This window comes from Odontesthes bonariensis, chromosome 1 (assembly GCF_027942865.1).
Source record: "Odontesthes bonariensis isolate fOdoBon6 chromosome 1, fOdoBon6.hap1, whole genome shotgun sequence".
In the NCBI taxonomy this organism is placed as follows: Eukaryota; Metazoa; Chordata; class Actinopteri; order Atheriniformes; family Atherinopsidae; genus Odontesthes; species Odontesthes bonariensis.
Genome location: NC_134506.1, coordinates 38,062,425 through 38,089,157, shown reverse-complemented (window position 1 = coordinate 38,089,157; position 26,733 = coordinate 38,062,425). Strand labels below are relative to the sequence as shown.

General features: G+C 39.9%; 2 protein-coding genes across 5 annotated transcripts in view; one reads left to right on the top strand and one right to left on the bottom strand.

Moving 5' to 3' along the window:
• traf6 (TNF receptor-associated factor 6) overlaps positions 1–4,178 on the top strand; it is a 13,964-nt gene extending 9,786 nt beyond the window's left edge. For all 3 annotated transcript variants that reach the window (XM_075466563.1, XM_075466567.1, XM_075466575.1), the window contains exon 8: positions 93–4,178. In XM_075466563.1, the coding sequence (XP_075322678.1) occupies positions 93–698 (606 nt within the window). In that variant the 3' untranslated portion in view covers positions 699–4,178. The remainder of the gene's footprint in view (positions 1–92) is intronic.
• On the bottom strand, positions 2,108–26,733 carry trpm5 (transient receptor potential cation channel, subfamily M, member 5). 2 transcript variants are annotated; one of them, XM_075466548.1, is made up of 26 exons: positions 26,512–26,639; positions 24,446–24,513; positions 18,275–18,428; positions 17,987–18,167; positions 17,475–17,641; positions 17,181–17,358; positions 14,844–14,908; positions 14,286–14,471; positions 13,902–14,001; positions 13,643–13,761; positions 13,087–13,428; positions 12,282–12,425; positions 9,847–9,970; positions 9,485–9,630; positions 8,735–8,847; positions 8,535–8,636; positions 7,796–8,054; positions 6,578–6,696; positions 5,488–5,620; positions 5,195–5,369; positions 4,815–4,983; positions 4,494–4,672; positions 4,167–4,299; positions 3,880–3,952; positions 3,693–3,783; positions 2,108–3,533 (listed from the first exon to the last, which is right to left on the bottom strand). In XM_075466548.1, the coding sequence occupies exons 1-26, from the start codon at positions 26,536–26,538 to the stop codon at positions 3,388–3,390; spliced, it is 3,693 nt and encodes a 1,230-aa protein (XP_075322663.1). In that variant the 5' UTR covers positions 26,539–26,639; the 3' UTR covers positions 2,108–3,387. The 2 variants fall into 2 exon arrangements, with proteins under 2 accessions (XP_075322663.1, XP_075322660.1); XM_075466545.1 differs by lacking the exon at positions 24,446–24,513 and having other exon boundaries at positions 26,512–26,733.

Genomic DNA, 26,733 nt, shown 5'->3' with positions numbered 1-26,733 from the left:
TGTAAATCTCAGAGCTCTGTGTCCAAACGCAACATTGCGTTCAGAGCAGCCAATTCTTGTCTTTTGAAACTGTTGTGCTATTTCTTTCACAGGCAGGCCAACTTGCAGAGCTCAGGCGTAGGGTGTCCATGCTGGAGGAGACGGTGAAGGAGCTAGAGGCCCAACAGTGCCAAGGCATCTTCATCTGGCGCCTCAGAGGTTTCTCTGCCCACTTGCGGAACCAAGAAGCAGGGATGCCGGTGGTTGAGCACAGCCCCGGCTTCTACACGGGCCGCCCAGGCTACAAGCTGTGTCTGCGTTTACACCTGCAGACCCCGAACGCCCCACGCTGCTCCAACTACATCTCCCTTTTTGTTCACACCATGCAAGGAGCCTATGACGGGCAGCTGACCTGGCCATTTCAAGGGAGCATCCGGCTTGCCATACTAGACCAAGGACCTGAGAGTCAGCATCACGTTGAGGTCATGGAGACCAAGCCAGACCTGCAAGCCTTCCAGAAGCCTGTTATTCAGCGCAACCCCAAAGGATTTGGTTATGTCACCTTTATGCACTTGTCTCAGCTGAGTCAGAGAGCTTTTGTTAAAGATGACACTCTTCTTATCCGCTGTGAGGTGACACCACGTTTTGACAGTATGCTCGGCCGGGAGGGACCCGCGGTACAACCCAGAGGACCCGAAGCAACGATTTCAAGGGACTAATGTCAAACTAATTTCTGTGGGATTGTCTTTGTGCTGCTGTGTACAGCGCAGCTTCCCGTGTTTCAGTATTGCTCAGTTCATTTCCACTGATTAGACACTGATGTTAGGAGGAGGAAAGTTTTACAAAAAACTGCAGAGTAAGTATTTATTTGGTTTTCCAAAGTAAAGGTCCGGGTTTAGTTTTGTTTTCTCTTTTTTTTTTTTTTTTTAATAGTTCTATTCTAGGTTGTACATCTCTCCCCTCGTGAGGTGTAACCACACGCTTAAATAGGTGCATACGGTGGGATTCAGTGACAAGATTTTTTATACAGATTTTCTTTGGTGCACTTAGATGCAGTCTGATGTTGGTCTTAACTTTGTTCTTCAAGTTTGACACATATTTATGAAAGGCTGTCTAGTTTGTATCCTGTACCTCGGCACTAATCTATGTATTTTGTCTTAAAATCCATCTTTCAACCAGGCTGTTAAATAATGAATCTTTAGCATTAAATCAGGCTACAGGTGCTGTAATTGCCCTCGAGCTTGCAGAGTTGTGGCTAGATTGTGGTGGAAAAAGTCTTCAACGTCGGTGTCTTTACCTTGTTGGTATTCTTGCTTGTGCTCCTGCATTAGCATCCTAGGATTGACATCTCACCAAGTGAGTTCAGATTTGCCGTGCTACAGCTGTACTTAACTGATGCTCTACAGACTTTTGTCCAATATTACTCATTATAAAATTCAAATGATTTGTACCTCGCAACAACCAAAGGTTTCTCTGCTTTTGCTGCTAGATCTGAGCAGGACATCCAGCGTGTGGGCCACTATTTAAACAATGTCGCACCACCACCAGTGTGTCCCACTCTAATTATGGGGGACACACTCGATCATTTTAGTTGTGCTTTGATGTGAAAATCTCGCCTCGACTCGCCTCGTGCAAGATCTACAATCAACCAACTTTTAACGGTGGGGTTATGCCATTCATTGATTTATGGTACATTTACTTTGATCCAGGAGTCCTCATACAAATGTAGTGACACCTTTTTAAATGTTAAAATCATGTTCTGATTGCTATTTGTTAGTCTTCACACTCCTACTACATATTATACAATGCTTTCAGTTAATTTTAAATCAACATTTACTTGCTCAATTCAATCTAGTATGTTCAACTAGTTTAAAAGTCCTGTGCTGGATAGGCTGAATATTGTCAGCCTGAAGACTGAATTTCCCTCTTGCTCCCTTGTGGTTGTAGAAGACAAGATGAGAATTCAAAGTGCCACCTCAAATGAAACCATTGAGCAATGTTTTATTAAGCAGGTTTCTTTGTATTTTTTCATCCCACATACAGGGATCCACATCAATGTGTGGATGCCTAACAAGTGCAAATAAGTCATAAAGGGTAAACTGGCAAGCCCCCCATAAACAGAGCTGGGTTGTGTCAGAACTGTTTTATTGTACCCACATTTGGTAAAATTACATTCCGTGTCAAACTTGGACAACAATGAATAAGTGTAACAAAACATTTTTTGAGACCTTAATAAGAAGAAAAAAGCGCATTGACATGAACACATTTAAGCCTGAACACTTCGATGTGCCAAACCTTTTTTTACAGATGAGCAACATTCACTGGAAAGAATAAGGTGGTATGTTAGAGTAGAGAAGAAGACTCAGTGAGAGACTGGAGAAGATGAGGCAGCAGTCTAAATAATAAAAATAAAAAAGAAACAAGCCTTCAATGTCCATCAAAGTAAATGATCATTAGTTTCACTGCATTACACTGGACTTTTAGGGATGACATTGTTGAGCAGAGAGTAACCTGCCGGATGAAGAGGATGACCTTTTCTGGGAGCAGTGAGTTTAAGATATTCAAAAGTCTTGTTTTTCATGCTTTGAACTCAGTATAAATTATGATCGTAAACACAGCTGTTCACAGCAAAACCAATATTGTTTTCCTTCTGTTTACAAAAAGGTGATCTCGCAAATGTCATCATATGTGTTTCAAACAAGTTCCTGGTTAATGTGATCGAGACAAATATTCTAATCATAGAGACAGTTGCATTGGCTTAATGTTCTCACTTTTAAAACAAGATGCTTCTTTGTTAAGCCTACGTGATGTAAGGGTATTTTACTCCGTTATGTTTTCCATCTGTGACATTGAATTATGTTGTTTAGTGTAATTTGATTTATCTAATCAAAGTGTATTGTATTAATGCTTATATCTGGATGTCTGATTCCTAAACATGGGATTCATTACAAATTGAAATGTTCTTGATGTCCTCTTGCATCGTGCCAATGTTGTAGAACGTTTAATGTCTAGTACTGAAGGAATTCACATTTTATGCTATTAGAACAGTTTCTACCATTTGCTGCATCAAAGCAACCTGCTGAAATAAATAGATATCATATTATTTTGGTTAATCTAAATTTGAGTCCAAGCTAAATCCATCATTTTGTTTTTGAAAAATTCTTTAAAAAAACAACAACTTCTCTATAAACTGAATCCCATTTACCCCCTTGGCTCACTCCCCCTCTTTTGCATTGTGGTGAGTAGGGATGTATGCCCAGGTGACCACTATGTCTCAACCCCTTAAAGAAAATGTACACCCGACATGCCAGGATGAGAAATGGAGCGGTAGGACCGGATGGAGGAATTTGGATGGGGCGATAGCATCACCATTGACTCTCCATGTGCTTCATGTTGCCATTCTGACTTTTATTCATCAATGTAAGGAAATTTCTTGTTGGCTCCATATCCTGGGTGACCTGGTTTGGCTTCTGCTGCTTCTTGTTTGGTTTCTTTCTCTGGATGACTTTGGGGTGCATCCACAGTGCTGTCTGCCTTGCCGCCTGTTAGAGACACTGACATTTCATGCAGCATTAATATAAAATGGGAAACCCTAACCCCCATGCAGCAGTAGAAGTGTATGTTCAAGGTTTTATACTGTCTTCAATGTTTTTATTTCTTTATTTTTTGTCACCTTTTATAAGTCAGACTCCTGTTTCTGACTTTAGACTTACTTGGAGCTCTTGGAGGTTCTTTACCGCATTTGAGGGTACTCTGAGCAAAACACTCCGCCATCCAGGACAACACCTCTCCACAATATCTGACCTAGATACAAAAAAAAGACATGACGGAGGCTCATGCAGTCTGTCAGAGTATGTGCAACACATAAAATCTGCCAGATTTCCTTTCTCTGGGGCCTACCTGAGCCTCCGTGGATGCTATTCGTTTCTCTTGGTCCTTAAATCCGCCAACAATCTTCAGCAAGTTCTGAACCCTTGATAATGATCAGTCGGTTTAAACAGTGTCCAATTCTGAAATAATCTTTGTTTTCTAATAAATGGTGTGAGCTTTAAAATAAGCTACAGGCTGGGGTTAAAGCATGTAATGTACAGTATGCTACAAAGGCAAAAAGATTACTGATTAAAAGCGAAAATGTAATAACAGTCTGACAAATAGCTGATGACACTGTAAAACTGTACAATAATTACTTTGAGGAGGTACTCTTGAGTCTCTCCTCACTGCTCTCCCAGTGCTGCCGCTCCAGTTTTGCCAGGTAGTTTTCTTTCTGCACCGTTTCCCATGTTATCAGCCTCTGGTCTAATCCTGCTGGCAGCTCCCTCTCTGCCCACAAAAACAAAACATACATGCAGGCACGCAAGGAGGCAGAGCAAGACTCCATCAAACTAACAGAGTTTCCATGAAAAGAAAAAGGGAGGTTTAAGGATAACAGGGTTTTCGAGTATTGATTTTGATTTAGCCAGTAAGCAACAAGGAATGTCATAAAAGCAGAAAACAAACTTGTAGATCATTCATACCAAGATGTTCCTGCTTAGACTCAGGCCGTTTGACCAGGCACAGGAAGAGCTGGGAGAGGTGGCTGATGATGATGAAGGGTGGGGCCAGTGCTGGCCGGCTGTGGTATTCCACGATCAGATTATACCTTTGGAATTTCCAGAAGATGTCTGTGTTGCCCTGAACAACCTGGAAGGTGTAGCTGCAAATTGGGAAAAAATTAACAAATGGCCAACAGTGCTGCGTTTTTGTTTTTTGATTTAATAATTCACAAAGAATCAACCATTTTCAGTGATTCTATTGGGCAAATGAGTGTTTTCCTTGATTGTGAGCCCTTGACTGACCTGAACATGGCAATGAGGAGGTTAAGCAGCAGGACGTTAGTGACAAGAAGAAAGATAACCAGCAACAGAATGACCAGCCAGTTGGCATAGATGTTGGGACATGGCGGCCGCAGGCCCATGTAAATCTCTTCTGAGTCATTGGTGCAGTTAATTTCAGGCATCCGAGCAGCTGTGGCCCATTTAATGAGAGAATACGAAAAAATAAGATTAGCTCAGGTCAAAAGAAAGCTGTCCCTGATGGTATGCTTGATAGAACTGTTTCATTTTTACAATAAATCAGGCTTTAGTACATTTTTCATGAATGAAAACATTTTAAAAGTTCTATACTCTTTGGAAAATATATAAAAAGTTTTTTTTTTTTTTTTTTTACTGTAGTTTACCATCTATTTCCTCCAAGGGAATCTGGCCAAAGATGTGCAAATAGGGGCGGTACAAGGCCCTGCGAAACACCCAGTCAATTCTTGGGTCATTTGGGTGAAGAAGAGCCTGGGTGGCAACTCCATAAGCAATGAGCCACACACTCAGAAAAAAGAGGAAGAAGAAAACATCCTTCATCTGTAAGACAGACATTTTTATCTCCTTAATGGCAGCATAGATTCTACGTTGTATTAATCTATGATTTAAGAGTCTTCAGAGTTAGTATGTTCAGACACTAGAATTTTGTTTTGGTCACCATTCTTTCCACAATGATGATCTTGGGACCCAACTGCTTATGAATAGCAAAGATGTGGATCAGACGAAGAGTGAAAACCATGAAATCTATCGCCAGAACTGTTCGTCCTGCTTCATAGGTGTCATCCACCATTCTGGAAAGGATACACATATACATTTGTTTGGTTTAATGATTTCTACCATTTCTTGCCGCTCTTGTCACTCATCCCTACAGTCATGTGCAGAGGTCTTGATTTATCTCTCTTTGTTTATATTGCCAAAAAAAAAGGAAATAGGTGCAGAGATTTGTTGAAACATGCAAACATAAATGGAAACACAGTATATAAGGCAAAAACTCTTTGTACAATTCGAATGAGCTTGAAAGTCAATATGTGGTATGAGCTCATATATTCTTCAACACAGCCTGAACCCTCTTAAACAAAACGTTCTTGTAGTTTCTCGCAATTGTCTTTGAGTAAAGTTCTCCAGACAAAGCTCTTCTTTGGATGTTGGCTGCCTTTTGTTCCGTTCTCACTCAAGATGATCCCACGCTGCTTTAGTGGGCTTCATCACTCCATAAGACCTGTTGCCCCTGATTTTCAGCCCAGCTCCTGTGTCATTTCACATATCTCAGCCTTTCTTGGAGAGTTTTCCTGATGAAGCTTTGGCGAACTATAAATGGATCAACTAAAAGGCCAGATGCAACACTCAGGCTCTGCATGTTTTTCCCCGATTTTTTTTTTTTCCCCCATTTCTTCACTTTTAGATACTGTTCATCTGTTGTAGATAGTTTTTTAGGCCTGCCTTTACTTCTTTCCATCTCAGCTTTTTCAAAAATAACTCACACCACATTGAGATATCCAAGTTTAAAATGAGCAAAAAAGCAGCCGATATCCAAAGAAAACTTTAACAAGACATTCAGGACTTTAAAAAAATTACAAGAAAGTCTGGCTTCTTAGAAGCGAAATATTTGGAAATGAGGGCTGGTTTCAGCAGTTTGCACAGTACAATATATTTGATTTTTTTACAGCTTGCACTATCAAAATAGCAAATCTAATGTAGAGCTTCCACACTATTTCTTAAAGTCATCCGAGTCATTTAGTGGTAATTACCTGCAAGACACCCCAACAACAAAGAGGGAGATGGCCACCATGTCACACTTGTTCCAGTTGTCTTCTACATAGAGTTTAAACTTCTTCAAGATGCTCATCTCTTCATCAGTGAAGAAGCTCTGTCTCACAAAAATAGTTAATGCATTATTGTATTGTTCTTGTTTTGTAAGAACATCTTTGAAGATACTAAAATCACAGGCTGCAATTTCCTACATCTACATGCCCCCTGCCAGGTCACACATTGAGGTACCTTTCAGAGACACCTGCAGGGACCAAAAGGGTCTTAACAGGTACACAGCCCTGACGTGTTAGAGGCACCTGCAATGTTCCAGTTTGTCACTTCGTTGAAATGCCTCTCACACCAGGAGTGTAAGGTTGAGTTGTCTCCTGTGGCCCCAACAGGAGACCTGTAAGTGCATCAAGAACCAGTCCTTGGTCCCTTTATGGTGCTGTTATCTGTACAAAAAGCTGAGGGCGGGATGACGCTTTCATTAAGTGACAGACTGGTGTGCAAGCCCTGACCGTCACTCTCAAAATATTAACATGAAAGTGTGATAGCAATTCACACACCTATGTATAGATAGATAGATAGATAGATAGATAGATAGATAGATAGATAGATAGATAGATAGATAGATAGATAGATAGATAGATAGATAGATAGATAGATAGATAGATAGAGCATCCCTTTGAAGGCATAGAATAAAATGCCAGAGCTTCTTCCGGCAGCTGCTTATGCTTCCTTTTTACTTTTACCTTGGTTCTGTTAATCTCAGGGACTGTCTGAGCTGCACATTGTAACAGCAAACAGAGGGAACAGCAGTGAAGACCTGTCTCATATGGGTCTTTTATGCCCAGGGGAGGCCCAACAGGATTACTGCAATAAGGGACCATGCTTGTCTGACCAGGCTCACGGGGAGGGAGTAATGCAGAGAGGTGAGAGGCTCATTAATCCTTAAAAACCCAAGAGAGAATGAGCTCACTCCAGCGAATCACATCTTCACCACCTCAGATGTGTCTGACTCGTCAGGATTGAACACTGTAACACATCTAATAAAAATACTGCTCTAGTACAGTAGGTGAGAAAAGCCTGGCTAGATAATTGTGCATTCTTAACAAAATGATCACAAAATAATGATGTAGGAGCTTTAACGCTGTTTAAACTTACAAAATAGGTTAATAAAGGAACAACAGAGGCTGGGATTCTTTAATCGTCACCTGTCGAAGTTCCTCCAGCACCAAAGTGAAGACCCAGAAGTAGAGCATTATCTCTGGAGCTCCAGGGCCAAAGGGTGGTGGCGGACGGAAGTCTAGCAGGAGCACGTAGGTGAAGAGGAAGAGGAAAGCAAAGTACATGATGACGTTGCCAAGAAACACAGTGACAGGAGCACTCCAGAAGCGACGCCAGCGGCGGAGAAAGAAGCGCCACCAGACAAAAGCGCAGCTTTGTGTGTCTGGACCCCCAGCTGAAGAGTCCCTGGAAAACAAGTGGAAAACACACACAGCTGTTTCTGAAAATCATTTTTACAAAGAAAATTCAGATAGAAATGATCTATTTACGAGGTACAGCATGTTCCCTTTAATCAGAACATTGTTATTTCTTATCATGTTATGTGTCACTGATGTAGCTTATTATAAGTGAGATGACATTACGGACTTTTGAATGTTTTTGTTTCAATCTACAGTATGTTACATGTATTTGCTTTCACTTGGTTACAGGACAAATTTCCCATAAGAAGAATAAAACTGAGGTAGCAAAAAAATGAGACACAGTAAAGTGAGGACAAGTATAGTTTTAGTCGTACAATGTAGGAAAACAGTATATTATACATTAAGAAAAATAATTAAATTAGCAAATTAGCATGAGAAAAACTAACATGACGCTTTTCAAAGTTACTTAGTTTCTGGCTACCAATGAAATGAGCTCGAACTGAAACAGTGTTAATGGCAAACTCACAAAGGGTCATCATCATCAGTTAGCAGTAGAGCCTTTTCTGTATCCAGACTGTCCAGCTCCACAAACTGCTTGTTGCCATTACGATTATCCAGCTCCTCATCACTGAAGACACATAAGAGGTTGTCAGTGGATACAACAAAATGACATCAAGCACATCCTCATGTTTCAGACGAATGCTGGGTGATTATGAGACGTATCACCTGAACTTTATGAGGTTGGTCCAGATGAGGGGTGGACAGAAGAAAGATACCACGAGTCTGGAGATGGCTGTGTCTGTGGTCATAGCCCCCCACCAAATCTTTGTGAGGAGAGCCTGCAGAGAGAGTTGATATTTTAATCTACTTTTACAACATCCACATGAATAAATTCATCACAAGGGGGCGACATAGTTCTTGGAATATTTTCACTTTAAAGTCTTTGGATCTTCTTAGAATACACACAATAAGAGTTATATAGGAAAGAAAAAAATCTTCCTTAAAGCACATTATTTCATTTGACATCGAGCTGCAGATTGAGATGACTCGCATGTTGCTTAATCATGGACTTGTCCACCCTCAGAAGCAGAGCAATCCGCATTCTATTAAAATAATACACGTCCTGAATCATAATTAACAGCATGCTATTAAAAAGACTTGATAATTCCGACTGTGTGCCTTAAATAAAAGATGTTATTCACTGTGTGTTAACGTTTCCGACTGATACTGAATACCAATTAACTCTCAGTGATGACTTTCTAATGACAAGGACATTTCAGAGGGTAAAACTGTATTATTCAGGGAAAACTGTACAGTGTATGATTTCTCTATTAGCACACAATGCATCTGAAACATGTTTAATAACTGCAATGTTCTTTAGTATAGAATAGTCTGAATTTATCACTTATCTTTTTATTTAAAAAAAAATCAGATAAGTGGAAGCCAAATGAGCTTGAGAAAGCTTGTCCCCGTTACCTGGACTCCATCGTGGGCAAAGAAAGATTTGGCATCTGCCTCAGTTGCCAAGTTGAGTACAGTAGATTTGCTCCAGCAGCGTGTTCGTCTCACTAGCAAAGCATAGGCTCTGTCTTCGCTGTTGGAATAACACTCTCCAAAAACATCTAACAGAATAAGAAGAGTCAGAAAACTGTCTCAGCCAATCCATTCTACTTTTGAAGAACTCCAGCTATCAGATTAATATTTTCCTCCCTTCCAGTGGGATTTGTTTATGTTTAGCTAGGACAATGTTGGTTTGAGGTAAATGGAGGTATACTTGACCATCTCAAGTTTTCTTTGACCATGTTGTCAGCTCGTCATCGAACAGTTTAAGTACTCACCAAGGGAAAATTGCTCATACTTGGCCTCCTTCATACTGCGTGCAGACTCAGCCTCAGATTCCAGGCGTGCCATCTCTTTCAGAATCTTACAACCTGCCAGCGCTGCTGCAACTGCCTCAGGGCCCTGAAGGATTAAAAGAAAGCTGTATCCAAGAAATGGGTCTGGAAGAGAGATCTTGTGTAGAAATGTTTTGGAGCTCCATATTTTGCATCTCAATGATGTTGTGCATCATCAACAATTCTACCTGCACATTTTTACTGTTTGATTTCTTCCTGAAAGTGATGGCTTTTCACACGGAAATAATATAATTTTCTTTGTTATAGCAGACTTCAAACAGCTGTTTAAAGTCTTGGTGATGCAATATTTTATCATGGTGGTGTCACCTGAGAGGATAAACTGTGGTGATCATGAAAGAGATTTAACAGTATCTTTGCCCATTAGTATTAAATATGCATTTCAGGGAGTTTTTCATCTGCTCCTCCAAGGCCTAACTTTCAATCTCTTTAGATACAATATAAGAAAGAAGTAATCTATCAAAGAGGACTGCATTTACTTTAGCTTATATTTTGTGCAAAGAGTGGTTATGGCTCTAAAAATATTTGACAACTTAATTAAATTAAATGAAACAAGTGACCAGCTGAAATTAAAAGAAAATGTGGGAGTTTTGTGAAAACGATACAATTTTCAGTGAATGACATACATAATCATGCTTTTATCATCTGGCCTTTAGAGCAATACACTTTTTGTTTTCTTACTAATAGTTAGATGAGAAAACAGCCTCCAGCACACCAAGACAGCAACAGAATGTCTAGTAATGTTAAAACACACAGCCTGACTCTGTGTAAGCCAGCAATGCAACTGATCTATCATTGTCACACTTGTGTGCGAATAGTTTAACTCGGTGGTGCGCATATGCTTTAGTGAAGCACCCTAAGGAGATGTACAGTAGCTAAGTGTGTATTTGCCTCCTGTATAATTAGATTTTTTTTTTTTTTTTCAATTTCATATCATTTTTGGCTTCAAGGGAAGCATCTGAAGACTGTTAGACATAGTCACCGTGTGAATTTGTTTTGTACAATAGAAAGTCAGTGTGTTTCAAGAAGCTCTTGTGATTCTTCATCCTTTAAATGTTTTAAGCACTTTATGGTAGAACTAATTAATACAGCATTAACCCTCTCACCTGTCTCTCAGGAGGAGGACAAAAAGGTATATTTCCCTGGGTATACAGCTATTTTTGTTTTAACATCTAACTGCCATTTTGAAGACAAAGACATGAAGCTCGAGGGAAAGTAAGAGTCAAAGGATGTTCTTTCATGAAAAAAAGAAAATCATTAAAGCAAGTGACTGGCATTGTCCTTGCATGGCCTCATAGTACATTATGTTCATTGTATTGCATTGTCATTTTCTATCATCAACAGATGACATACAGTTAATAACTCGATGTTCAGTACTGCAGAATAAACATTTATTGCACTAACATGGCAAGTGTAGCGTAAATGAAGAGAAGGCATACTGACGCAGATTTCATTTGACGTTACATTCTCTGTGGACCTTATCCCGCTTTTCTTTCAGTAAGGAATGATTTGTATCCATCGTGCTCTGTAATGTAATTCATGGGTTCATATGGGCTACCTATTGAAAATCTGAGATTTTGCTCACATATGCCAGCCTGTGAGGATAATTGTGATGAGGCTTTCAACATGAGAGATACTTCAAACAATCAAATTATAAATGCAGCTACCCAGGCCACAGTCTGAGTGCTGGAGAGATTTGCAGTGTGGGGTGTATACATGCTGCATGCAATTACCATAATTTCAGATAATGTTTGAAATAGGACGCAGGAAAGGAGCACATAAGGGTGACCGCTTATGAGATTAGAATAATTGGTTAACTTAGTCTGAGGAAGGGCAGAAAGAAAGTAAGAAATAAAAAGTGCTTTGACGAGACGTTGAAAACAAGAGCAATCATCATTGATTGGTGTCATTTAAACAATTCATGGAGCATCAGTCCCCTGTCAGGATACATTTCTCATTAACTTTGTCAGGATTTTAGATGTGCCTGCACTATCTCACCACCGGTTGACTGCCTCAGCAAGCCGCATGCCCTTCGTTTCAATAATGTTCTTGGAGATAAGATAGCTTTTTAGTTCACTTTAGCTCTTGATAAATATGCAGCTTTTTGGGCTCTTTTATCTAGAGTGACATTTTCATATAGTAGGACTGACCTACACCTGCCCTGTGCTGGCCCACATTCCACCTGCCTCACTGAATCCAGAATACAAATTCTCATCATGTAATTCAGCTCACTTCAGTTTGGTTTGAAGATACATTTTTTTCCAATGCCAGGCACATTTAGGCTGCTGCTGATTGACCCATGCAGTGTTTTTCTAGTATGAGCTAGAGCAGGACTGAGCAAAGAAGCCGTCAAGACTGACCATTGCCCAGAAGTAGTTGGCCATCTGCTGTCGGTTCTGAAGGACAGCCCAGAGGAAAAGATCCCGCCAAGGATGTTCGCAGCGCTCCTCTAACTCAGCCAGGTTCTTCTGGCTGTGGAACAGTCGACCCTTTGCCGGCTTCTCCTGAAGTACACACACATTATATAGAATTTATCTAACCTGTAAAGTAAATGGGGCAGATGCAGACAGTTTAAACAACATGCAATGCTTATAGGAGTCACATAATTTATGGAAACTGTTATTACAAACCAATTACTTCCACTATTCATTTTTGCCCGATTTTTTATCAATTGGAATGTGAAATGACTCACTCAGCAATGAATAAATAAATAATTAATTGTTCTATCAAATCATGGTGACAACGAGTGAGTCAATTGGAATTAGAATAAGCATGGATCACCTTGAAATTGTTATTGCTTTAATGGTTAGATCTTGAGTTCTATTTCTACTCGCGCATGATGAGTGGCCATTGAGGTCACAATTAAAGATTTACTGTCTACCAAGAAGTGAGTTTACAATGAAGTCTAAATATTGTCTGCCTTATTGCATCTTTCAGATGCCTTTAAAAGTTTAAAATGAGAGAGTCTGAGAGGGCTCGAAGGGAAAATTTCTTCTCCGCTCACAAGAGAAAGACAAACTGTGACAAGGTGTCAAGAATCTACATTTAAGGTGGCAAGCCAAAAGGATTGAGAACAACAACAACAGCAACATCTCAAACTTAGAACTTATCAGCTGAAAGTATGAATTATTCACTGGAACATTTGAGGTGGCGAATATGACTCACTGTGGGGATCTTTTGGTAAAAGCCTTTACAGGAGTCATGGAGAAAGTCTTTCAGCACTTTGGCGACCTCGTAGAGGGTGAAACGGGGTTTCCCTTGCTCAGGAGGATGGTGTCCAGGTGGACCAGGTGTCCTGGCCGCTCCCAGCAGGAGCTGCTTCTCCTCGTACTTTTTGAGGAGCAAGTTGTGAAGGAGGCTCTTCTCCGACACAGACCAATAAAGGTCCTGTAGTCGACCGTAGGTAAGGAACTCACCCAGGTTCACTCCGTTGTCAACAAAGAGGCGCACAAAGTCGGGTTTGTCATTGATAAGAGCATCCATCATCACTTCTTCAAGGTCACATGCCTGCAAAAATAAATATGCTTCGTTGCAACACAAATTACAAATATTTTTGTTTTGTCGATACTACAATTCAAACTGGCTTGCCTGTCAAATCCTTATTTTATAAGTCCCTTTCAACAGAATACAAATATTGTCTTTTTTTTTCAAGCTTATGAGAAACAGACTTCCAGCTAACCTGACTGCACAATTAATGCAAAAGTATAATGTATTAACCCACCTTCCACTCCACATCGCCGTTGAAGATGTCACTCTTGGCAATATCCACTCTGTTCCACGCCACAGCCAGCTTCAATTCATCCAGGAAGTCTTGAGCTTCCTGACTTTGGCTCTTACAAGCTGATAAACACACAGACAGGTAAACATCATCAGGTTCACAGCAACAATGCCACAGCTCTGTCAAGTCAGAAAACATGTAATCGTACAGCTGCAGGGAATTCCAAATTTCTTGAACATATCTCTCACAAGAAGTACTTTACCCTTGACAAGAGCTTTGAGAATGACTGTATCCAGCTCAGAGCTCTCCTGTTCAGGGTCATGTACAGTTAGGAGATGCCCATGATCAAGTATCCTCTGGATCTGATCGGCAGATTAACAGTTATTAGTGTGTAATATGCAATTTATTTTTTCAATTTATGTTTTTACCACTAAATTGTTTTACGTCAGCACAAAATCTTCAACATGCTTTGAATATTGCCCTCCTTCCTCATACCCTTATTAGGGTCACATTCAAATTCTTAAGATAAATCCCACATTAGCTCGCCTCAAAGTACTTCCCAGTGTGTCCCATTTTTCTGCAAATGCTCAAGTCTTGTGCATATCTTTGTAGGTGCCTGCCCCCATGCTGTGCACATGGCTCTCACCAGCTTGACCCAGTTACTGATGTCTGTGCTGTGGTGGGCATTTGGAAAGGTGTCCAGCATCAGCTCATGAACACTGTCTGTGTCCCAGCAGCCCCTATTCATCAGCGTGACAAGGATGTCAGCCACACCTCCAGAGCCTGCCAGGATAAGCCACGGTGTCGAATTTCCAATTCCTTTATACATCCTCTACAGGAGGAAACACAGTGTTATGATAAAATTTCTGTTCATGGTCAGCTGAGATCTTATTTTTAAAAAGTTAACTCATCAACAAAAAACACATTGTTAAGTGAATGCCTTTTTCTTTGGAGTCGTTAGTTGTGTTATAGCTACGCAAATACATTGTTGTCCTGGGCAGGCATTTTGGTAGACGATTTTAGTGATGATATGAATAGTTTGCTTTCAGTCTGACTTTGGTCTGATAGTTACAGTTGATATTACTGTCAAATTCTGACTCTGATCCTGATTCTCACGCCTTAGCTGTCTTGTTCAGTCAAATGTTTGGATATTCAAATGACAAAAAATAACATAGCAAACATACCATAATGAAATATGACTTACCTTTAGGATTCTGGGTTCCCCATGAACCAAGAGACACAGTACAGGGATCTCGAAACTTCCTGCGCCTGCAAGCACCAAGAGGCACATCTCAAATTTGTACTACTGTGGTGTCACTTTGTGTGAATGTACCACAGACTTTTACGGAATTTGAATTACTGAAGCCAAAGTGTGAGTCTTTTTTTTAACCTCCAAAGAGATCAAATGGGATTGGAATAATTTTCCAAAATGCAATGTAAAAACAGAAAAATGTGAATGGTTATAGTCTTCATATTCCTGTTAATGATCTTGCAGCTCTTCATTTTTATCTTGCAACATCAGGTTACAATTCTTTGAATCTTTGGATGATATGTACTGTATATTTATGTATATCATTTACTGATGATTTAAAAATCAAAGTCTTACGTTGAGGAACACTATTGTGAAACTGCTCCACAATTTATAAATTCTGATTTTTGCACACTGCTGAACTTCTGCCTACTTTTGAAAGCCTTTGCCAGTTAAGCTAAGTAGTTGTAACATTTCCTCTTTACTACCAATTACTTTTTAATTCTTTTGTTGCCCCCTTCCCCATTTATTTGAAATGTGTTGCTGCCATCAAATTCAGGATGAGCTCATATTTTTCACGAAATAGCAAAATGTCTCACTATAAACTTTGTCTTCTACGGTTGATTGGTCGCTTTTTGGGGATTTTCACTTGTCTGATCTGTTGAGAATGTTTGATAAACACATCAAACTCCTCAGACCTCGCAACCTGAAAGTGGTTAGTCTCTACTTGTTTGCCTGACATGTTGGACTAGAGTTCTATATTTTAAGAAACCACATTTGAAACTTGGGTTGTTCAGTCAAAATGTAAACATGTTAGGTATATGTTGTAATGCAACTTGCTTTTGAAATAATTCAGTTACAATAATGGGTCAACCACATGGCTCCAAAATGAGTTGTTTACCAACAGGGGTTTTGACTTGTTTGATTACTTTTTGTCGGTAATACTAAATCGTTATTATTGAGATTATCGTATCGTGTTACGGCTGCAGTCAATGGGACGATCAAAAAGCGCACACATACTTTTTTTGTGTCATGAAATTGTATGTCAGTTGGTAGGGTTACATGCACAGTTGAGTCAAGCTACTGTTAGGGTTTGACTTCGCCATATCACTGGATAATGGTCCTTATCCCAGTATACATGCACAGAGGAGTGGATTGGAGTTAATATGAAGTATACCTCTGACATTGTAGACTGTATGAGAAAATATCCAAGACATTCTACCACTTCAAACATCTTGAATGAAGACTATTGTAGAAGTAAGTATGGCTTAATTCACCACAGCGACATTACCTTTATATTAATGGATTGGTGATTTTTTTTTTTCAGATGAACTATTAAAGTTTAATGAATAAAGTTTTTTATCTTTTAGAGCAAAGCAACAGTCTGTAATTGCTTTTTGCTATTGCAAGTTGACATATAGTCTTTAAGGACTGCTTTTCTGTCACAATTTGGGATTTATGTACGATTTTGGTCAGACTAACATATTCACATGCCTTTTAAAAGTCAATTTTTCTGGCTAACAAAATCATTTGTTTTTTTCTAGTGTCTTGTAAACATGCAATTGTTAATTACAACGTGTTCTCAACCACTTGAGGTGTGTATGTATCCTGCCGTTGTTTGTTTATGCAACACGTACAGCGCATAATTATGAAGTACTGTTGCATTCAAGTTGGGTCTGAAATGGATTGGCAGCTGGCTCCCCCTACCCTAGTGAGTCTTTTATATTGTGAACACTATATATTGAGTGAGTGAGTGAGTGAGTGAGTGAGTGAGTGAGTGAGTGAACAAGTAAACCATAAGAGCACAAGCCCAAGTCTTTGATGTCTCATTATTTTTCCTGGAAACTTTTCACAGAGTTGGCCTTGAATGGCAGAAAGAGGAATAGCGTGGTTTATTGGTTTAAAAAGAATTCTTAACATGACTGCTGCCCTTTTGTACAATGTTGAGGTCTTGGATTTTACAGCAAGCCACATCAAAAGGTTATAAAATATGAAGCACAATTTCTCCTTTCAGATATGCATATATGAAGCAGCCACATGTATTATGTACAGCACAATGAAATAATGGATAATGCATTTATAATTTAACATCACGAAAGCTACCGTTTTTCAAATGAATATTCCCACAATTCATATTTGACTGTTAAACTGACTTAACTTTACGAGTAAAAGTTCATGTTGGATTTGAACTTTTAATTAACTAATATTAAGTGATGGCATTCTTATCTCATTTTGTCTAAAAAAAATTCTCACATTGTTATTTGTTTCTAACTGTGACTGAATGGATTTTACCTCCATAACCTGTGCGCTGAAGAGAGATGTGTTTGAGGAGCTTCACACTCATTTCACTCGTGGCTCCCGGTCTGTTGGGATCCTCCTCCACAAGTACAAAGTGAGAGTGGTGGCTGTCCAGAGAATACACTGAGCCATGGGGCAAGTCCTGTGGTTGGTATACTGCAGGCTCATCCACCTGATGAAAAAGAATACAGTTATGCAGAAAGACTGAGGACAGCTTTGGCACATTAACAATTCTCAGAAATGATGTTGGCTTTTGTGGCCCTGTATTGTCTATGTGTGAACAGGAACCTTGGCATTGAGCAGTGCCTCTCGGTTGTGGATCATGTTCCAAGGTGCAATGCCAATGGCCACCACACGAACTTTAGAGGAGGTGCTGGCCAAGGAGTGATCTCGCACTGCCTGGCCCAAGTGCTTGGTGATGCCAAAGCGAAGGCCATTAGTCAGAATCCATGCCCCTGGAGAACAGAGATGCATGAGTGTATAAGTGTGTGTGTGCATGCAGTGGACATTTGGACTAGCTTCTACAGGAACTTTATCTAACACAGTACTATACCAGAAGATACTTTAATAGCGGTTCAAAAGTCAATGTAAATAAGATTTTTGAGATTATTCAACAATATTTATACAAACATAAGCAAGCATAAAAAAGAACCGTTCATTTAAGAGAACAATTTCTTGCATAAAAGAGTAAGACAATGCAAATTATAATAACAATCCTTCCACCAGTCAATAGAGGGCATCAAAGAAAGTATTCACTTCTTGTCAAAAGCCTTGGCTAATTTGGCCCCTTTGATAATAACCTGTGCTCTGTGCAGCCTTCACAAGTCCTTTTCTAAGAGTGTCCCTGAGCCAGGGCTTCATCTGAGCCAGCTCATCCCCTCCCACCAACGCCACTACCAGGTGTGGAGGAGAAAGGCCCCACTCTTCAGTCAGCATCTGGTAGATCAGCACTGGGTCCGTGTTGCTGCGCACTCTCACAAACTGAATAAATGGAAGAGAAATATCACCATATAAGCATCCTGCTGTCAAAATAATTATTGCTAGGCCACCATGAAACCCTCCACACTTTTTGTGATTTTTAACTTCACCTTTCCTCGTGTCTTTGTTGAGCCAATAAAGTCAATATCACCCACTCTTCCAGCTGCCCAGTGACTCTTCTTCTTCATTTTGCTGGCCAGCCCTCTGGCAACGTTCTCAATAGTCTCATCCACCATAGAACAGCATGAACAGCCGAGGAGGACACTATGAGAGACAGATAAGATTGGTCATTATACTGCATCACAAAGTCCTCTGTAGTAGACAGGAAACTTGTAATTCTGACTGGCCCGTACTCAACTCTTAGAATCCAAAATAAAGAGATATAATTTGTCCTATAACCTTCCACCTTCAGTGTTGTGATGTGTTGCAGCCAACCAATTCAAGGGGAGCTAATATTCATCATGAAATGTTAAATGTCTCTTAAATCTTTTCTGTGCTGTGAATAAAATATTGGTTTAACATCCCAACCATTTTGGAATCGCTGTCTGAAGAACTTTTTTTCTTTGCATTAACCACATTTTCTCATTAATACTAATATCATTAGTGAAACTACATATTCCAAAAAAGTATAATTGATCTACATGTCTTACTATAAATTTCTCTTTCATCGTTAAAGCAGAACTTTGTAACCTTGAAAAGCAGATAGACTTGGTTTGAAAATTTTAACGAATACAATGAGGAAGTCCCCCTCCCTCTCTGCTGTGCTTCAGCACTGCCTCTGAAAGCCATCTCTACAGCAGAGGCAGTCAATTGCATGCAAGACAAGTAACTATGGCAGCTGTAAAAGGAGTGGTGACTAACTCTGGTCAGACACTTCACCTGACACTTACTTAGGAGGAACCAGAGGAACCTGTTTGGATCGACTCATAATTTTAAGTTACCGAGCTTAAAGCTTTAGAACTTCCAGACAGGGTCAAAGCTTTCATTAAAAAATCATGTAGCCTATGTTAAATAGGTAGAGTCTGTAGATATTATTACAATAATGTGACCTCCTTCCTGCTTCTGAAGAGTGCAGACGTGTCTCTGCTTCCTCCTGCTTCCTCCTGCTGCTTATTGCTTTATTCGCTTTTAAATCATTCTACTTCTTTCCACAAGTCTTGGATATAATTTTATTCTTTCATTCTTTTTCTTTTAATTGTGTATTTGTAAACGGTATTAGCCCTCTTGTTTACAAAGAGAATCGGACAGAACAATGTCTCCTAACCCTGCAGTATCAGTGAGCAGCACACAGTGTGAGCTACTCTTTGCGAAGGTAGCACAGCTCGAGAAGAGGATTGAAACGCTGCAAGACATTCGTAACAACGAGGAATTTATTGACTCTATGATAGCTCCTGCGCAGGCTGTGGAGCCTTCATGTGACAAAGGACTAACTCAGATATTTCTACACGGGATCACAGCTGATGTGGAATCTCACACTGCAGCCCTGGCTGACACACTTCCCTGGATCTGTCCAAATGACACTGGAATATCTGGTGAAGCTTCCAACCCGGACGGTCCGACTGACATCTCCCACTGGAACAGTGTTGGTGCCAAACCCAAATCATCAACCCCAGCCAGGATCTGGTCTCATGTTGTCCGTCGCAGAGGTAAATCCAGCACGAAACCTAAATCTCCAGCACTCACTCCGCCACCTGAAGTTCTATTGCATAATAGATACGATCCGTTGACTCAAAATAGAGTGTGTGATGATGAATGTAACCCAAACATGAAGAGAAACAAGAGAAATGGCCCCAAACCTCAGCCAAGGGCTAACCAGATCATCAGGAGAAGCCCAAATCCCACAACCAAGGTGAGGACTACAGAAGCGATCGACACCTCCACGCAAAAAGGAATAGACAGCATTCTAATCGGGGACTCTATAACACAGCATGTCAGAATGGCAAAGACGGAAAATATAACTTTTTCTGATACATCAGTCAGGGAACTGATAGATATTTTGCCGACCATTCTGTCTACTCATCCAGATGGCATGAGGATCATTGTCCATACAGGGTCTTTTGATATTCTGAGAAGGAAGACTGGCTCTGAGATCCTGAAGAAGGATTTTTCTCTGCTGTTTGAGAGACTGTGTCACTATGGAGCACATAGGGTCTCCATTTCAGGCCCCATTCCTACTGTGGATAAAGGAATTGAACTTTTCATCAGACTTCTTGGCCTAAACACATGGTTGTCAAATGCATGCATCGCCCATGGGATTAAGTTCATTGATAACTTTAATATCTTTTGGAACTGTAAGGAGCGTTTCAGAGCTGATGGCGTGCATCCCAATCGAACTGGATGCAGATTACTTGGTGCACATTTACGTCATGCTGTTGGGACGGCAAACCCAAACATGACTGTACAGATTAGACTGAAGGACACAGCAGTGAGGCAAACAATCCCCAGCCCTCCCCCCTCACCAGACCCTTTACTCCACATCACCCAAGGTCTCCAAAGGATGTCTCTATCCCAGCCAGGACTCCAGCGACCACCATCAACCAAGAAACGCAGGGCACCCCCTCCTCCTCCTCTTACATCATCTGTCCTGGCAGAGCAGGACACAAGGGGATGTGCAGGGTGTTCAAGGAGCAGCACAACATCCAGAGTTCAAAACAAAGATAGTACTGTTCAAAACAAAGATACCATGCCATGATGTGTTCAGGGTCCCTGCTATAGAAGTCCGACTTCTGACAGCTGTTCTGAGAACAAGCTGGGACCCAATAGGCTTCCTGTTTTAGTTAGTAAAAGAAGGAATCGAAAACAGTCAACCTGCTGGGTGAATCTATCTAATCTGTTAACGATACCACGTACAACTCAGAATACAACAGAGACCACTGTAAACTCCACAAAGCTAGCCTTACTTAATATTAGATCTCTGTCCAATAAGTCACTGTTAGTTAATGACTTCATAATTTCACACAATTTAGATTTTCTTTTTCTGACAGAAACATGGTTAACAGAGAGCACAAGTGCTACTGTTCTTAATGAAGCAGCCCCCCCAAACTTTAGTTTTATGGATAAATGCCGAAATGGTAGGAAAGGTGGGGGTGAAGCTGCTTTATTTAAAGATACATTCCAGTGTAAAGAGATCTCATTTGGTGATTTCACTTCTTTTGAATATCTGAGTTTTATTTTAAAGGGTGTTCCTAAAATCCTGTTCTTAATCATTTACAGATCTCCAGGATACTGTGCAAGTTTTATTGATGATTTTTCTGAATTATTGTCTGTTATTTAAACTGATTTTAACCATTTAATCTTGACCGGGGATTTTAACATTCACATAGATAATATGACGGATGGTAATGCCAAAGAATTTTCTTCTGTGCTGGACATGTTTGGTTTGTGGCAGCATGTAACAGAACCTACCCACCTTCGAGGTCACATTCTGGACCTGGTCATTTCTAAAGGTGTTGATATTTCTTCTGTTGTGGTTATTGATTTGGCCTTGTCTGACCATTTTTGTATTTTATTTGATTTACATATTACTCAGAATGTTCAAACAACCAGCTTCTCTGTTAAGAAGAGGTACATCAATGAGAAAACAAGTGCTCAGTTTAGGGAGGTCATGGCTATGTTACCAACAATGAGCGCAGAGTCGGTTGAAGGACAGCTGGATCATTTTAACTTGAAAATTTGCACCGATAAGAATCAAGAGCACCTTGATCAAACAGAAAACACCATGGAGAAACACCACTACGGTCAAAAACCTGAAAAGAGAATGCAGGAGAGCTGAACGTAAATGGAGGGAAACAAAGCTTCAGATTTACTATGAGCTGTACAAACAAAGCCTGCGTAGTTATAACAATGAGCTGTGCAAGGCCAGACAGCTGCATATATCTGAAATGATTAATAAGAATGTCAACAATTCTCAAACTCTGTTTGCTATGGTTGAAAAACTCACAAATCCTCCTAAACAGTCAAACCCAGACCTCCTCTCCACTGAGAAACGCAACGAATTTGCCAACTTTTTTAGCCAAAAAATCAAAACAATTAGACAAAACATTCACGCAACACAGAAAAACAAGAAAACTAATCTGTGTCTAAAACCTAGAAATAACTGTGACGTTATGTCCCAATTTAATATTGTTAATTTAAAAATCCTAGAGGAAACAGTTCGGCATCTGAAATCAACAACTTGTTCTCTGGACATAATACCATCCGACTTTTTAAAAACTGTTTTTACCTCAGTAGAATGTGATCTTCTAAAAATAGTTAACAGCTCACTGGCATCAGGCATTTTTCCCAAGTCACTAAAGACAGCTGCCATTAAGCCACTCCTAAAGAAGAGAACTCTAGACGCCTCTATGATGAACAACTACAGACCTGTCTCTAATCTCTCTTTTATTTCTAAGATTATTGAGAAAGTTGTATTTAACCAGCTCAACGACTTTCTGAATGAAAGTGGAAGTCTTGATAACTTTCAATCAGGCTTCAGACGTCATCACAGCACTGAAACAGCTCTGGTCAAAGTGTTAAACGACATTAGGTTGAATACTGATTCTGGTAATGTTTCAGTCCTGGTTCTGTTGGACCTCAGCGCTGCGTTTGATACTGTAGATCACAGAATCCTGTTGCACAGGCTGGAAAACTGGGTTGGACTTTCTGGAGCGGTCCTTAACTGGTTCAGGTCCTACTTAGAAGGCCGGAGTTATTTTGTTACTATTGGCAGCTATGAATCTGAGCGAGTGGCCATGAGTTGTGGAGTCCCCCAGGGGTCAATTCTTGGACCTCTTCTGTTTAACTTGTATATGCTCCCTTTGGGTCAGATATTGCAGAACTTTAACATTAATTATCACAGTTATGCAGACGATACACAACTTTATGTGTCTCTGTCACCGGACGACTGCAGCCCAGCAGACGTACTGTGTCAGTGTCTGGAGGAAGTAAACACCTGGATGAGAGAGAATTTTCTACAATTAAATGAAGACAAAACTGAGATCATTCTGTTTGGTAGCAAAGAGAAGAGGGTCAGCGTTGGTAAATATCTTGAGACTCTGGATCTTACAATCACTGACCAAGTTCGTAACCTTGGAGTGTTGATAGACTCAGATCTGACTTTCAGCAGCCACATCAAAGCTGTCACCAAGGCAGCTTTTTACCACCTCAGAAACATCAACACAATTAAAGGTTTCCTCTCCCAAAAAGACCAGGAGAAACTCATCCATGCATTCATCTCCAGTAGACTCGATAACTGTAATGCTCTTTTAACTGGACTTCCCAAAAAGAGCATTAAACATCTGCAGCTCATCCAGAACGCTGCTGCTAGAGTTTTAACCCGGACTAAGAGATCTGAACACATCACACCAGTTTTAAAATCTTTACTCTGGCTTCCAGTCAGTCACAGAATAGATTTTAAAAGCCTGCTGATGGTTTACAAATCCCAGAACGGTTTAGGCCCAAAATACATCTGTGATATGTTCAGAGAATATAAACCTAGTAGAGCTCTTAGATCCAAGGACTCAGGTCAGCTGGTCCAGTCCAGAGTCCAGACTAAACATGGAGAAGCAGCATTTAGCTGTTATGCTGCAAACAAGTGGAACAAACTGCCAGTGGAGATTAAACTTTCACCAAATGTAGACATTTTTAAATCCAGGTTAAAGACATTTCTGTTCTCATGTGTCTATGCATGAAATATCTTTTAACTTATCTAGACTGTTGCCTGTTTTTAAATTCATTTAAATGATTTTATTTGTTTCTTTTTATATTATTTTATGTATTTTTAATGCTTCTTGCACTCCCTGCTGCAATGCTTTTATTTTATGTAAAGCACTTTGAACTGTTTCTACATGAAATGTGCTATATAAATAAATTTGATTTGATTTGATTTGATCATTTAGATCTATGGGATTATTCAACTTTATGCTTTGGCTTCTTTGTCCACGATGCTCATCCACAAAACATTCTATTCTACAGCTGAGAAAAATACCATCTCTCATGAATAATTTAAGTAGGACATCTATTTACTTACTTAAGACTTGTTAGTCATGCACAAATGTTTTCTTCCTGTAGCAGGCGTCTAAATCACAGGGCTGATCAGAGAGCAAGCAATTGTCTGTTTTCAACTGATCAGATGACATTTCTTTATAATGCAACCTTAACGTCCCACAATCTATCTCAAATAAGAGCTTCTCTCAGTTGCCATGAATGTGGTGAAAGCATCACTTCATGTGGAGGGAACAGACGTACCCAATAATTTTGTCTTTCATTTTGACATGCACACACAGACACACACCCACACATACCCGAGTTCCTCTGACCACTCCAGGGCGTCCCCGCATTGAAGGCATCGTGTCTGTGGCTGCAATGTCCTCTGTACACAAATGAATACAACGATACTAGGTCATTTTTCCACTTAATCGTTTATGACTCACTCACCGCATTTTTACCGATGGAAAGGCTGTAATAAGTGCTTGTGGTTAATGCAAAGCTGGCTGAATTTTCATTCTCGCCTCAGATGCAAAGTGCTTCTTCCTGTCTGATGCTGAATCAAGAGAAACACAAAACAGTCCCTTCGACTCATAAAACTAGTAAAACTGACCTGCACCTACTGTGGGCTCATAACACATGAAACTCTTCTGATACAATGCAAAATGTAAATAAAGTTTAGTGCATATGCATGAGTGTGACAAAGAGTGTTGCCTTCAAGGCAGTGAAAAGTGACTTTACCAAATATTGTTTCAATCAAGGTTTTCTTTCCATTCAGAGCAATTTGTGTGAAGATATCTAAATGCTATTTATGCCATAATTTTTAAAAGCATTTTCACTTTACTTCCTGTGCCTAAAATGTTTGCTTTTTTCTATGGTTAGTTGGTTCTATTAAATAGAATAGCATTTTTTATCAAATTCGCTTCTGACATGACGACGGTAGCTGTTGCTTTACAATGACAATGGCCAACGTCTATTCATCTTTGAATGATTCTTTTCACAGAAATAAATGGCACTCAGTTCAGAAAGCAAACTCATTCATTATTGATGAGATTATCCATTTGCCTCAGACTTTTATCAGCCAGCCTTATTTGCATGGGCACTTGAGCTGCAAGTGAAAGATGATCAAAACAAAACAAAAAGAAAAATAATGCAACAGAAATGCAGTAGTTGCTCTCTGTACTTTAAATTAAAATGTTGGTGCAATATTAATACCCTGTACAGACTCAGAGTCAGTTTCTGTTTAGCCATCTGTTTAATGTAAGTGAGCAGCTTGTTGGGAAAGCTCTTATTTGACTATAGGTTTGGGTCTGGGAGGGAAAAGACTACTGGGCATGCAAACGAGACAATTTGCATGCAGAAGTGGAGGAAAGGAGGTTGGGCTGTGTGCATAAATGTGCTTGTGTGTCTGTGTGGGTGTGCGAGTGTGTGTGTTTAGATATCTCAAGGAGACACACTTCCATCCACACATTTGACATTCAGCTTTAAGTCGAACATTATAAAATTTTCTCTTTTTCCGTTTAAGTAAAACTGTAACATCCAAGACCCCCTTTGGACCCTTGTAGGAAACTGCATACTTGGAAAAAAAAAAATGAAAGAAAGAAAGAAAAATACATTGTACAGTGAATACTAGTTTTTGAATAAAAATATTTTCATCTATTTATAATTCATGGAAAGTTTGCACGAAACGCAGTGTCTGAATATCTGGCTGTACAGAAAAGACGTTGAAATATAGTTGAGGTTTGAAATATAAGCAAATTTAAGCTTTTTATCAATTTAAAGACTCCATTGTTTCCCTTTACCGCAAACAAAGATGTAAGATAATGGCCTAAACATGTGCGCCATTTAGTGGTGAAAGGCTCGTTTTATCAGGATATGGTAGAAAAAAAATGCAATATGTATTTACATTACAAATTCTTGTCAAAATAATGTAAGTACATTCCTAGTACTTATCAATTTCACACGGCCTTCCTCCCTGAACCACGTTCTGTTAGAGGCTTCTGCTTCTTAAAAAGGAAGTTTTTACTCCCCTCTGTAAGTGCTGCTCAAGGGGGAATTGCTCTTTTTCTCTCTGTAATACTTTCAGGTCATGACTTTACTATGTAAAGTCCCCTGAGAAAGTGTTATTTGGCGCTACATAAATAAAACTGAATTCAGCTGTGTAATTACATCGTCCACAGCTGAAAGCCCACAGAGGCTTACCTTAGACAGTACATTGAATAGTCCACTGATTTTACCTTAATGCTTTATTATCCTTGACTAACTGCACAGTAAAGATGGGAACCTTCAACCAAACAGTTCTTTATGAAAACAGTTTTTTGTTTTTTTTTACAGTTTTTCACTTCAAAAGAAAAAAGGACACGGCTGCATTGTGCATACTTACCAGAGGTGTGTCTTGTCTCTGCTGCATTGTTGTAACGTAGGTCCCTCTCCCTCTTCTGGTGAGCCACACCTGAAAGAACTGCGAGGTTTTCCCTTCAAGTGAACCGCCTGGGTCATCAGGAAGTGGTGCACAGGTGGTGCTGTCCCTCCCGCCAGTCCCAGATGCTGCTGTGCACCATTACTTTGCATGTTGGTTAGCAACTCTACACTTCTCCTCTTGGGA